Raw genomic sequence first — 14,525 nt, forward strand, 5'->3', positions numbered from 1 at the left:
TTTCAGATTTATGGGTCTTCCCCAGTCAAACGTGTTGTGTTTTGTCATCGATACCACAGGCAGCATGTCTATTGATATTTCAGAAGCTCGTCTGCTTACTAATGAAATCATTACAAGCCGGAGGGGTACCCCGCAGGAACCCTCTGCCTACATACTGGTACCTTTCAATGACCCGGGTAAGTAAGAGTTTGGTACAAGTGTAAGCTGAAAAGTACAAAAACAGACAATGATGCAACATTGGGATATGACCAAATAAGCCATTTATTTTTCGACATAATCTCTCCTGTGATCTACAAATTTTTTCCATTCCTGTTCAACATACTTTTTTTTTTTAAAAAACAGAATTTGGGCCTGTGACTGTGACGACCGATTCAGATGTCTTCAAGGACAGGCTGGATAAACTGTCCGCAAACGGAGGAGGAGACAATGCAGAGATGGCTTTGTCTGGACTGCAGGTATCTTAAAACAAACCCTCTTTTTCTTTAATTTGTAGCAAAATGGGAATAAAAGCAAGGACCCACATCAAGATATTCTCACTCATTTCACTAAAACAGTATTGCTACAAATTACAGAAGACAAGAAAAATGCATAGAAATGTCATCTCTAAAGTTTTCATCAGTATGCTTCATTATTCTACCTTTGCTGTTAATACTGCTTTTTCTTGCCTCGCATGTGATAAACAGCTTGCCCTGACAGCAGCCCCGCCTTCCTCTGAGATCTTCGTCTTCACCGATGCTCCGCCTAAAGATTTGAATCTAAAAAACTCCATCATCACTCTTATAGAGAGCAAGAAGTCTGTGGTAGAAGTTGGCTTGTAACCATTCCTGCCATTTAAATACTGAAATACTGAAATCATGAAACTACTTGTGTGCCATATTGACCCTTTTTTGTTTTGTTTTTTCTGTGAACGCTTCTTAGGTTACCTTTCTGTTGACACCGTCCGTTTTCAGACGACGACGGCACGTGGTTCCACGTTCACTGACTCAAACAGATGTCCAGTTTTACAGAGAGCTGGCAGAAGTATCAGGAGGTCAGGCCATCACTGTCTCCAAGACTAATCTCTTTAAAGTTCTGGATGTTGTAAAGGATTCATCAACCAGCACTGTGGTATGACACTAAGCAAAAAAACAATAAGTTAATGCTGCACACCTGAATTTAAAGTTTCTTCATCATCTTTTAGGTGACAGTTTTCCGTGTGACCAGGAATCAGTCTGAAACGTTCACATTTCCCGTTGATGGCTCATTCAGAAACATGACTGTTTATATCACAGGAGCCCCATCTCTTACCTTCAGTCTCATCAGCTCCACAGGTGGTGGTGTTTCGTGAATTATTACAACTTCTGTCGATTCAGCAATCATTTACATCTTCCATCAACTTTCAGTGAAAAAAACAGTGATGTTTCTCTGTCTTCCAGGAGTATCTCAGACTTCCAGCCAGTCCAATGGCCCTTTGGCATCCCTGACAACAGCGGGAAATTTTTATCATTTAAGTCTTAAAACAGAAAATCAAATAGGATTATGGAAAATCAGTGTTAAAACAAATGAGTTCTACTCTGTTAAGGTCACAGGTTTGTGGTATAGAAATTTAGCCACTTTGTGTTGATATGTTTGTATTATTTATACATTTTTTACTAGTATCTGTGTCTGCCCATTAGGTCAAAGTTCCTTTAACTTCATGTATGAACTTGTAGAAAGACGAAATGGAGTACACGTGGACTTTGCTCCAAAGAGTGGACGTCTCTTTGCTGGTGAGGCCACTACTATAATAGTAGTTAGATCCGTCCTTTTAGTTTGTACACTGCATTACATGTCTGTTCTTCACAACAAGCTGAATTCCATCTTCAAATCTTTTGTAGAGCCAGGAAAAACTGTTGCTCTTTCCTTTGTTGCAATTTTTTTTTATGAAGTCTAACCTAAATTAATTCCCCCTACTCCATGGTCTATATATATCTTTTCAAATTGCTTGATCCTATCATATGGTGAGGGCATGAAGGCTTCCTTCAATGACACTCTGAACTATCCTTTGCTCATGTGAAAATTTTCAGGTGGCAACGCCAGCTTCATCATCTTTGTGACAGGAAGTATCTCAGAGAAGATCACAGAAATCACTCTAATTGACAGCTCAGGGTCAACGCAGGTCAATGGCTCATTCCAGGCATGTGACCTATCCTGCTGTATTTATTGAACAATAGGCATCATTCCTCTTTCAAATAACCTATTTTAATCATACATACATATAATACATACAATACATACATACATACATATATATATATATATATATATATATATATATATATATATATATATATATATATATATATATATATATATATATATATATATATATATATATATATATATATAATATATATAATACATACAATACATACATACATATATATATATATATATATATATATATATATATATATATATATATATATATATATATATATATATATATATATATTGTCCTGTCCTGCAGGTTTTCAATGTATTGCTGCTTCAACACACCTGACTCAAATTAACAGTCTATTAAGTTGTGCACAATAACTCATTAATTTGCATCAAGTGTGTCTGAGCAGGGATACATCGAAAACCTGCAGGATTGTGGCCCTTTGGGACCGGAGCTGGATCTCACTGTTCTACCAGTAGACCAATTTTGTAAATTCTGTCCATTTTAATAATACAATGTTTGAAGGTTTCTAACCTATAATTGTATGAGGTCTACATCAAATAGTATGTGATGTATGTGTGTAAGCAGAATTAATATTGATAATATCATTTATATGATTAATTCATTATGGGATTAAATTATTGTTATTAGTTGTTTGTTTGCTTTTAGAACATTTTTTTTTTGTCTTACGCAGTCATTTGGCAATAACATCTATCTGGTAACATTTACTGGGCTACCTGAAGGTAGATTTGTAATGGTCCTGAGAGGAGAGAGCAACAGCTTACTAACCAGGTCTGACTCAAGCAGCTTCCAGAGACAGGGTACCACGCAGGTGGAAACCTCTAACATATCTGTTACGGTGAGTTTTATACCATAACTTTTAGTTCAGCAACAGACATACTTTGAAAAATTAAGATAATAAATCTTTTGGTCATTGTATAATAATAATACATTACAGGAAGATTTGCTACGGAAATCCTAGTGGAAAACACAGCAATTCAGTACTGGTTTTTGGCTATTTCCCTTGCTTGAATGTGATTCTTACCAAGCTGTCCAGGGTGTACCCTGCTTTTTGCCCAAAGACTGCTGGGATTGGCTTCAGCTTCCTAGTGACCCTTAATCTGACTAAGATGTTAGGAAAATAAATGACTGGAGGAATACAAGTTGGCATCAAATGAATCCTGGGTGTGAAGGATAAGGACATACACATTTTGAACTATGATGTTCTCAGCATTAACTTCCACCACCCATCAAGCCCCATAAAACAAAAACTTGGATTCTCAGAGCTTAAAGTATTTAATTTGTTTTTTGTTTCTTTTGTTTTTAACTTTCCACTGTTTAAACTTAGTTCACGTTAGGATAAAATAATTCACATCCATGCATTCTGCCAACCTTTCTGAGACTCACAGTTCAAGAATATTGTCATGTGACTTTGTTTGCAAACAGCACATAGTTGTTTAAGAAGTTCTTTAGTTCCCTCATTTGGGTGTCATTCAGGTTAGCAGAGGCAGTTAGCAAGCCTTTCATTTAATTCAAGTGTGTCGGAGAAGTTGCAGAATGGTAGATCTCAAGAACAAGTCTTGGGCAACCCTTCATTAGGACCTTTGCTGTTATAATAGCCACATAGGTCATCAATCTATATCAAATATCTGCCACACTGAGCTGCGGGCAGTAACTGGCACCATCAAAATGCTTTCAGAAATTTTGTAGTTATAAAAAAGATTTTACAATGATAGACGTATGATTTTCACAGCTTTTTGGAAATGAACTTTGTACCTTCTAATTATGTCTTAATTTATTTATTTCTAACAAACTGATTTAAACATTTATCAACATAATGAAGATTTAGAAAAACACATACAATCCATGAAAACCTCATCTTACTTTCTTTCCCATCTCTTCTTTATTTAATTTCCTAGCCTCAATCCAACATTACCATTATAGAACCTGGATCCAACATCACCATCCCCTTCACAGTCGCCATAACCACCAATGGAGTTGTTGATGAATCTGCAACTGGGACGTTTACAATTCAGGTCAACAATGACCGTAGCTATAGCTCTACATCACCCAACACTCTCACCATTGAAGCAGGGAGCGGAGGCAAAGCTAACAGTGATGTGACCTTAGTAGTCCCAGCCAGCGCTGCATCAGGAACGGATGTGACCCTCACTATAGAAGTACAGAATGCAGATTCTGTTGACATCAACTACACTGTCCTCAGGTTTTCTGTGGCTGCCAAGGTAAAAGGAAAAGATCAAGATGTAGAAAAAAATCAGACATCTTTTGTAGCAAGCTCTGTAAAGTACTCACAATAATTCTGCATCACAACTTCTATTCATGCCCATGAGTATGTTTGTGACATGTTTGTTTATGTCTCCAGGTGACAGATATAGCCGGACCAGTTTTCCAAGTTCGCAAATCTGAAAACTGTTCTTCCTCTTCTCCTTGTGCCTCCACGCAGTGGGAGGTTGTTGCTAACGTCACAGATGGAATAAATGGCAGCGGCATTGACAAGGTTTTCCTTCGCGAAAGCAACGGTACCTTTAGTATAAGCCCAGCGGTTGGAGTAGGAGGTGAGAACATTATAGTGGCCACCTACAGATCCTCTTGCTGCTCACAGAAGGTGGAGTTTGTTGCTGTGGACAAAGAGGGAAATGTGAGGATACTGGTGGAGCAGCCAAGACAATCTTTGACAGAGGTCCCTGTCACTATGGATGTCACCACAGAAGAGCCCACAGCTACAACTGATACAACACCAGCCCCCACAGGTACAGTTGTCACGACACCAGTCCCCACAGGTACAGTTGTCACGACACCAGCCCCCACAGGTACAGTTGTCACGACACCAGTCCCCACAGGTACAGTTGTCACGACACCAGTCCCCACAGGTACAGTTGTCACGACAACAGCCCCCACAGCTACAGTTGTTACGACAACAGCCCCCACAGCTACAGTTGTCACGACAACAGCCCCCACAGCTACAGTTGTCACGACAACAGCCCCCACAGCTGCAGCGGTCCCGACACATCACCACCACTATTTTATTTGTTACGGTCTACCTATAATGCTTTCACTCAGTGCTGTACTGTCACTAACCCCGTCATTTAGGCTTGTTTAACCATAATCTGGAGATTATTTAAAAAGTAACAAAAAGTAAAACAAAAAAAAACTATTACAGATCAGGAAAATGTCTTGGCGAAGGCTGAACAATTTGATGTGTAATATAATGATAATGTTGTGCTAGACCATGTACATAGCTTTGAATGAAGAATGAAGAAAACATGACCCAATGATGCAGGTGAATGATTATACATTTGTTGTTAGGAATACAATATGTCTGTATAAATAAATTTCATGTTACTGTTTTACGTAATTGTTCCTAGTTTAAACAATGTGTGATTTTGTTGCTTTACCTGTGCCTTAGACTTCTGTTTATGCTGCTATTTAAAAATTTGTTGCTGATATTTTCGCTTTCTAAAAAGATCAGTTACAGCAATTTACATACATTGTACATTGACATACATTGTTTAATTAAAAGACAAAAGGGAATTCTTCACCACTTTTGATAAAAGTTTGATTCTAATAGTAACTTTTTATTAATTGTATATTTAATATTTTACTTTTGTGTGTTTTACTGTGGTTTGGATGTTTTAACTTCAAGACTTCCTACTGAATCGCCATTGTTATTGTTATTGTTAATATTGTTTTTTGTTTTACAATTTTTAAATTGATTTATTTGTTCAATTTTTCCTTTTTTCCATTTTAAATGTTTATATGTTTTGATGCCAGATGGAGAAGAAGTTACTGCTTTTCTCCAACAGAAGGTGACATATTTCTCTTCGACTGTTTCGTAACATGGCGTTATATCCGTTTTGGAAAACACTTCAACAGAGGACGGAGAATGGTGGACAACCTGAAAAAAATGTGCATATGTAAATCCTTCACCTTCACATTTTAAGTCAAAAGTGTGGACACATTTTAGACTTTTTGCTTTGAAGGGAAAAGCAGAGCTGGACATGTCGAAAGCTATTTGTAAACTCTGTAATACACATGTCACGTACTGCAGTAACGCAACCAACGTTGTTGCCTACCTAGCAAGATCCCATTTACCTCCATCCTGAGGTAAATGCAGAGCTAATAGCCAAATATACGGCACTAACAAGCCAACAGACACTCAAACCAGCACTTCTATATGCAGTTCAATGTCTATTTTCTAATCATCTAAACTGTCACAATACTCTAAAAAATGGTAAGACTGAGTATTAATTTATGCTTGATTCTTTGCTTTGTGGATGTGTAGAAAACAAATATATTAGCCTATAAAACTTTACTGATGTGCTAGAAAAGATATAAAGGTCCGCTTTATGGTGGGATAAAACCAAGTAATAAAATGGTTAATATAGTCTCATCTTGCAATCTGTGCTTTTTATCTGTGCACTTGGGTCTCAATCGTCTTTCTTGTGAAATTGATGTCTTTCACCCCTCCTAACTTTGGATAATATCTACTATTGTTTCATTATATCTTGGCAAAATAGTGAAACAAGATAGAAACACGTTCAAGTATGTGCATAAAGCTGACAGAAATGCTTAATACCTGGGTTGACAAGCAGTTGTTTCCAGCTTGTCACCACCCTCAACAATTAGAAATTCAGATTTTGAAACTGAACACAGAACAAACCTATTGACCAGCTACCTAATTTGCTATATTTGAAAGACATGTTGAAGTTTTGAATAATACAGAAAGTCAGAGAAGGAGTCTAACTCCACTCCTCATGCTGCAAACTGAACACACCTTCAACCTTAGTGCATGATGAAATGTATCAAGGGAGTCAAAAAGAACATTCACACCCATTTTCTTACACAAACATTTGCATGCGTTACCGCAAAGAAATGCCATTTATTGAAGTTCTACTCATCACTCAATTACTCAAGAAAGCAGAAATGACAAAAAGAGAAAAAGAACAAGCTCACACACTGCTTCTCAGAACACAGTCACATACATTCACACACCCCTCAAGTTTTCAGATAACGCAGATATACATAAGTCCAATATTTTCTAACAGAGTAAATCTTGAGGTCTAACATATAGTCAAGAGGTGCCAATAGCTAAATAAGCCTGGGCTGCCAAAGAGAAGGTAAGAAACAAAATATATATTTTGTCTATTACAGCTGTAGTAACGCTGCCATACACACGTTTTCTCTTCCCTTAGTGTTTTTTTTTTCCAGTCAAATTCGTTATTCAAACAGTTTATGAATATTTAAGATGTAGATAACCTGGTTTTTATTCTACAGAAGACAACCTAAATTACATTTATTCTTGTTTTTAATTCAACTAAATTCATCATTTATTGACTGATTTATTGGTGATGATGGAGACTGGAGAAAACTGAAAAACATTCAAAGCCATGGAGAAATTACAGCATAAACCGTACTTTTAAAAAGACAAAATTATGTTTCCACCCTGAAAGCTCACTAAGTTTGCATAGTTCAAATAAAAACTGACACATATTGATTTGCAGGATTCTGGTAGGCTTTTATACTTAAAAAAAAAAAAAAAAAACATTAAAAACACATGCATTATGAAACATATTTACATATCCCTAAAGTCTCATGGACTCATGTAGTTTAATCTAACAAAAACTATCCAAATAAAATGTATTTTGAATGACAAAGTAAAATTTTAACATATATACCTGTATAACTTACTAAATAAATTTGTGACATCTCTTTTTTTTTTTTTTATTTACTTGTTTAAATAAATTCCAGTACTAAAGAAAATGTAATACTAAGTTAATTATGTGTAAATGTATTAAAAAAGACAGATGGCCAAACATTGATACAGTACAGGGTCACAGATTTAAAATTGTTCTTTTAAAATGCATCCATGAGAAATTTTAATTATTTAGAAGTAAAATGGTCTAAAATCCCATAATTGCCTAGTATATAAGTTTGTTTTTTTGTTTTTTTTAAAGTTAACATGACCCACCCTCTTTAAAAGCATTGGATTAAATTTCTTCATACAAAACTTAAATGCCAATCTTAAGGTGGAAACTAAATATCATTTAAGAAATGTTGTGGTTAATTCCTCAAACTGCTTTTATTCCAAGTTGAACACTAATTAAGTCAGACGAGTTGTAATTTTAGTGTTTCGTGTAATTGATTTCTTTACTTGGTTGCTGCTGTTTTTTGTTTTTTTTTCTTGCTCTTTCTTGGATTTTTTTTTTTTTTTTTTTTATACAAACACTGAAAACACCTGAAACCTGCAGGAAGAGGAATTACTACATTTCAACAGCTTTAGCAGCCATATCCTTCAAGATATTTCTTCTTTCAGCTTCTACGATCATGACAGCCAGACGGGCAGTCATATCCTTGGTCGTGTGGGTGATGATCACCTCCTTGCCTGATCCCACTGAAACCTTCCAACCACTCTTCTCATCTGCTGGAAATTCCAGCACCCACCGCGACATTACACAAGCGGCAGTCCTCCGAAAAACTGCTGAAGTCTGCAGAGACATTGCCGTCTCTGAGGGGCGAGACTTCAGCCTGAACGTGAGTTGGAAATTCATTGTGAAACAGGAAAAAGTGATGATGATGATGATGATGATGCATTCAAATATTCATTGTCACTGATTCATGTGAAGAAATGAGTAATTACATAAATTGTTTATAGTTATAAATAGATCTTATGGAATTAAAAAGCAATTATCATAAATAATTGTTAAGACATGACAATAAGGTGCTTATTGTTCATGGATTTCAAACATGCTAGTTTTTCAACTCTAGATTGACAACAGTTTATCAGCTGATAAGGTTCAAAAGGCCTGCTCTTCTGGAGGTTCCTCTACAGCTCTCCTCTCCTCTGCCACCTTCCTGACATCTATTACTAAGATGTACTTCAGCAATGCAAAAGTGGACGTTGTTCTTTCGCTGAGTGAGGAGCATCATTTTGACGATGAGACCTTCCAGGGAGGACGAGATGTCATCACAGCAGGTGAATATTATAAATGCAACTCTTTGGAACTAATCTTTGGAAATAATCTTTATTGGAAATATAAAAAGTAGTATATACATTCTGTTTTTACTAATGTTTTACACAGTGTCCCAGTACTTTTACACCATGCATAACGCAACCTGTTTCTATCTGTTGTGTTCTGATGATGAGGTGTGGCTGCTGTGAAGGCCAGTGTGAAGCTGGAAAGTTTTGTTGCTGGAAGATGGACTTTAGGATGGGTCTTTCATACATTACAGGTGAGAGTGATGATTGTTTTTTTTGTTTTTTTTTGAGGGTTTGAATGATGATAAAGTATGATTGATACAAAAAAGAGAGATTGTGATCTCATTTTTCACAGTCTGCTTATTCAGGACTTTTATAGCCACAGTAACTGGGTGGAACTTGGGAACAACGCTCCCTACAGAGCACTGATAAGACCAGACCAACCTCTCACAAACCTGGCAGGTAGAGAAGTCTCTCCTGTATGTGACTAATTTCTTCTGTACAAAGTTTTCACTTGGTAACATTGAATTTACACAGTTGGGCAAAGAATCACAATAGACCCATGGTTATCTCAGCTGTGACCCATCCAACTACAGATTCCCACCCTGCTGTGTAAAGCATGACTGTACATTACTGTAAAAACCACATCCACATGTGAAAATGGGTTTATTGGGAAACAACCTATTTGTAATGTCAAATGTTGTTACGTTTCCACCACCATGCATGAATCTATTTAGTTCATCCACTAGTGGACAGTGTTGAGTTCGGAGTTCACATCCATGTTTAGGCATGTTTTTGGTTGGCAGTGGTAATGTACCACTATCCAGTCAGAAAAACACCAGAAGCAGTAGAAGAATAAAACCGCCTCAATTTCCTTTGTGTATTTCTGACATAGCTATGCACAACCAGCATAAAACTGGACAAAACAAATCAAACACACATCTTAATGTACCACCATGCTTGAAAAAGGGCAGGAAGAAGAAAAAGTAATAACACCTTTTATATACACCTTTTCTTTTATAACATAACACACCAATAGATGGTGTGTCATTGCTGGGATACGCTTCCGCTTTTCCAACAACCCTGAATTAGAGCAAGTGGTATAGAAAATGGATAAAAGATAATCTGTCAACTACTTGACAACACTTACAAAAAAAAAAACTTATTTACAGTCTACGTAATAGCCATCATTCATCAAGTTCATGGATGGATGGATAATCAAGTTTATACATTTGAAATATTCTTTTTTTTTTTTTTTTTTTTAATTTTGAAGTGAAAAATATTTAGTCCACATTCATTCATTTATTTTCTTAACCGCTTAGTCCAATTAATGGTTACGGGAGTGGAGCCTATCCCAGCGATCATTGGGCGAGAGGCAAGGTACACCCTGGACGGGTCACCAGTCCATCTACAGAGAGGCAAACAGACATTCATCCTCACACTCACTTCTAAGGACAATTTAGAGTAATCAGTTAACCTACTGTGCATGTGGGAAGAAGCAGGAGACACGCAAACTCCACACAGAAAGGCCACCATTCGAACCTCCTTCCAGCCGAAGACACAAAAAGAACAGAATATCACTGTATCACTGTAGCAGTTTACTGCATATCCAAATATTTTCAATATTAAATTATGTTTATTGTTGCACTGTGATCAATTTGGCACAGGACCAAGTACTCCAACATGTAGAAACTGCACAGGAAAGGACTGTGCCGACAACCTCCTGCCCGACTTGCTGCAGCAGGGTCTTCTCACCTCAGGTTACTTCAACATCTTCTCCTCAGCAAAACCTTCAGGTAATCTCAACCAAATCTCTGCATTTACTTTGCAGTCAATATGTGATGTAGACTATGTTTATCATAGGTCACACGTTAAAAATGTTGTCTCTGTGTTTAGGCAAATGCAGCCATGGAGGATCTTTTGATAAGACAAGCAAGCAAAATCCAATAGGTGGCATCAATAAGGATGACACTGGATCCAGCCATGGTTTTCTTCACCACAAAGCTGCTGATTTAGCTATGAAAGCCACCATGGAGCTCCTAGAGGACATAAGATTAGCTGTAGGAGACAAAAACTTTCTACGGTATGGACTAGCTTTATTTGATTCAATTTGTTGCACAATAGGCTTTTACATAACAAAGATAAAAACGCAGCTAGGCACCTGAAAACAGAAACTTTCTTTCATGATTTTTTGACCTGAATGAGCCCAGATAATTTTTCCCACATATGTAAACTGTTACATTTCTGCCAGTTGGAAAAACCCTTTCAGCCACACGATTAATAAAGTACATATTTATATCTCTGTCTGTGTTGTTTACACTGTATTTATACTCTGCATACTAGTAACTTTTTACGCATTTCACAACTTGAGGTGATAACAATTTCAAAGGTTCATACCAGTTTTGGGAGGGGAAAAAAAAAAAGAAAAAAATCAAACATTAATCTGATTGATCTTTTCTCTTTGTTTATGTGTTTAACATTTAGGTGGGATTCGATTAAACATTAATTATATTTCCAAATAGGAAATACCACACATACAATAGTAACAGCATTAAACAGTGATTGTCATTGTGTGATATATCTAATTATTAAAACTTTATATCTTAAAATCAATTTTCTATAATCAATAAAATTTTAATAAGTGCTTTTCAGAAATCAAATCCTTTGTCCTGAAAAAGACAAACACATCGGTTGGGGTTCTTATAAAATTTGGAGATAAGTTAACAGTGAGGCAGGATTTATAAAGAAACAAACAAGTGAAAGATGAATGCGTTTGCTTTCTCTCTCTTGTATCTGCAGATTGATGGGTCTTTCGCAGTCGTCTGTGCTGTGTTTTGTGATTGACACCACAGGCAGTATGAGTGATGACATAGCTGAGGCAAAGAGGGTTTCCTTTTCCATTATTGACAGGAAGAGGGGAACCCAACAGGAACCTTCTGCTTACATACTGGTACCTTTCAACGACCCAGGTAGGTAATTTACAGAGAGATGATAGAGCGGAATGAAAACTGTTATTAATATTATGCATTGAACATGCAGGTTTTGGACCTCTGATTATGACAACTAATGCAGATGTTTTCAAGAACAGCATCAACAAGCTGTCTGCAAGTGGAGGGGGAGACATCCCAGAGTTGTGCTTGTCTGGACTCCAGGTGTTAACAAAACCATGATCCTTATGTTGTTCAGTTAAAACCAGTTTTCTATGTTTCTATTTTAATTTTGCTTTTTAAACTTGGAAATGTACAGCAAGAACCCACAATATCAAGATGTCTCTTAAAAAATTAAATGGAACATTTCTATTGAAGAAGGGTTAGGGTTCATGTATCACTTCTAATTGTTGTTTGAAACCACCTTCAATAAATCCATTAATTTGTATTTTTCTTATTGTGCATGTGTTAAACAGCTTGCTCTGACAGCAGCCCCACCCTCCTCTGAGATCTTCGTCTTCACCGATGCTCCAGCTAAAGATTCCCACCTAAAAAGCACCATCACTGCTCTTATAGAGAGCACAAAGTCTGTGGTAAGAGTTGCCCGGTAACCACTCTCTAGGTATCAGTACGTCACACACAGGATGTACTGTCCTATAGATATAGATATAGATATAGATATAGATATAGAGATATAGAGATATAGAGATAGATAGAGATATAGAGATATACACATTACATACATATACACAGATAGATAGATAGATAGATAGATAGATAGATAGATAGATAGATAGATAGATAGATAGATAGATAGATAGATAGATAGATAGATAGATAGATAGATAGACTACTCAAAAAAATAAGTGTGGTTGACGTGGAGTTACATTGTGTTGTTTAAGTGTTCCCTTTCTGTGAAACCGAACTTTCCACTTAGGAAGCAGCACTGATTGACAATTAATTCCACAAATGGAATAGACAACAGGTGGAAATTATAGCAAGACACACCCAATAAAGGAGTGGTTCTGCACGTGACAGATGTGACAGAGTCTGGAGACGCTGTGGAGAACGTTCTGCTGCCTGCAACATCCTCCAGCATGACTGGTTTGGCAGTGGGTCAGTAATGGTGTGGGGTGGCATTTCTTTGGAGGGCCGAACAGCCCTCCATGTGCTCACCAGAGGTAGTCTGACTGCCATTAGTTACCGAGATGAGATCCTCAGACCCCTTGTGGGACCCTATGCTGGTGCAGTTGGCCCTGGGTTCCTCCTAATGCAAGACAATGCTGGACCTCATGTGGCTGGAGTGTGTCAGCAGTTCCTGCAACACGAAGGCATTGATGTTATGGACTAGCCTGCCCGTTCCCCAGACCTGAATCCAATTGAGCACATCTGGGACACCATGGTTCGCTCCATCCACCAACGCCAAGTTGCACCATAGACTGTCCAGGAGTTGGCGGATGCTGTAGTCCAGGTCTGGAAGGAGATTCCTCAGGAGAACATCCATCGCCTCATCAGGAGCATGCCCAGGCATTGTAGGGAGGTCATACAGGCATGTGGAGGCCACACACACTACTGAGCTTCATATTGACTTGTTTAAAGGACATTACATCAAAGTCGGATCAGCCTGTAGTGTGTTTTTCCACTTTCATTTGGAATATAACTCCAAATCCAGACCTCCAAGGGTTGATGCATTTGATTTTCATTGACAACTTTTGTGATTTTGTTGTCAGCACATTCAACTATGGAAAGAACAAAATATTTAATGAAAATATTTCATTCATTCAGATCTACAATGTGTTACTTCAGTGTTACCTCTATTTTTTTGAGCAGTGTATATAAAATCATAGACTGTATATGGATGTAATACATTTGTGCAACACAATGTATTGTATAACATGTGCCAATATCAAACCCTACAACTTTTGTTCATCTCACATTTTTAGGTCACCTTCATGTTGACAGATGTCCGGGCCAGTCGACGGCGGCGCTCTGATGGTTTTATTCCACGTGCGATGGGTCAATCAGAGGCCCAGCTATACCAAGACCTCGCTCGAGCCTCTGGAGGTCAGGCCATTGAGGTTGTAAAGTCAGACCTCTCTTTGGCTACTACTATTATTGAGGATTCGTCAGCCAGCGCTGTGGTACGGCACCAAATAATGCAAGAATAATACCTGAAAATGATGCTGCACATGTAAATATGGAGCTTCTTATCCATTCTCTTTCAGGTGACTGTTTTTCAGGTGTCCAGGAATCCTGGAAGACCTGATAGGTTCACATTTACTATTGATGGCTCGTTAAGGAACATGACTGCTTATATCACAGGAGCATCGTCCCTAACGTTCAATCTCACCGGCCCAACAGGTGTCGCTGCCACTAATGCTTCACCATTTCTTACTTTTTTTTATTTGATACGCCAGTCTCT

The 14,525-nt window shown here is 37.5% G+C and overlaps 1 protein-coding gene across 1 annotated transcript in view; it reads left to right on the forward strand.

The window, feature by feature from the left end:
- Positions 1 to 1,675: 1,675 nt before the first annotated feature.
- The window catches only part of vwa10.2 (von Willebrand factor A domain containing 10, tandem duplicate 2), a gene marked incomplete at both ends in the record, with an annotated part of 17,162 nt that continues 4,312 nt past the window's right edge, over positions 1,676 to 14,525 (forward strand). The window contains 15 exons of the mRNA XM_079262955.1: positions 1,676 to 1,748; positions 2,046 to 2,155; positions 4,099 to 4,422; positions 4,563 to 4,950; positions 8,514 to 8,731; positions 8,966 to 9,173; positions 9,345 to 9,430; positions 9,545 to 9,638; positions 10,844 to 10,972; positions 11,073 to 11,259; positions 11,976 to 12,145; positions 12,216 to 12,328; positions 12,580 to 12,696; positions 14,047 to 14,244; positions 14,329 to 14,464. Coding sequence (XP_079119081.1) covers positions 1,676 to 1,748; positions 2,046 to 2,155; positions 4,099 to 4,422; positions 4,563 to 4,950; positions 8,514 to 8,731; positions 8,966 to 9,173; positions 9,345 to 9,430; positions 9,545 to 9,638; positions 10,844 to 10,972; positions 11,073 to 11,259; positions 11,976 to 12,145; positions 12,216 to 12,328; positions 12,580 to 12,696; positions 14,047 to 14,244; positions 14,329 to 14,464 — 2,551 coding nt within the window. The remainder of the gene's footprint in view (positions 1,749 to 2,045; positions 2,156 to 4,098; positions 4,423 to 4,562; positions 4,951 to 8,513; positions 8,732 to 8,965; positions 9,174 to 9,344; positions 9,431 to 9,544; positions 9,639 to 10,843; positions 10,973 to 11,072; positions 11,260 to 11,975; positions 12,146 to 12,215; positions 12,329 to 12,579; positions 12,697 to 14,046; positions 14,245 to 14,328; positions 14,465 to 14,525) is intronic.

Source organism: Telmatherina bonti, assembly GCF_933228915.1.
Source record: "Telmatherina bonti genome assembly, chromosome: 3".
NCBI classification, from domain to species: Eukaryota; Metazoa; Chordata; class Actinopteri; order Atheriniformes; family Telmatherinidae; genus Telmatherina; species Telmatherina bonti.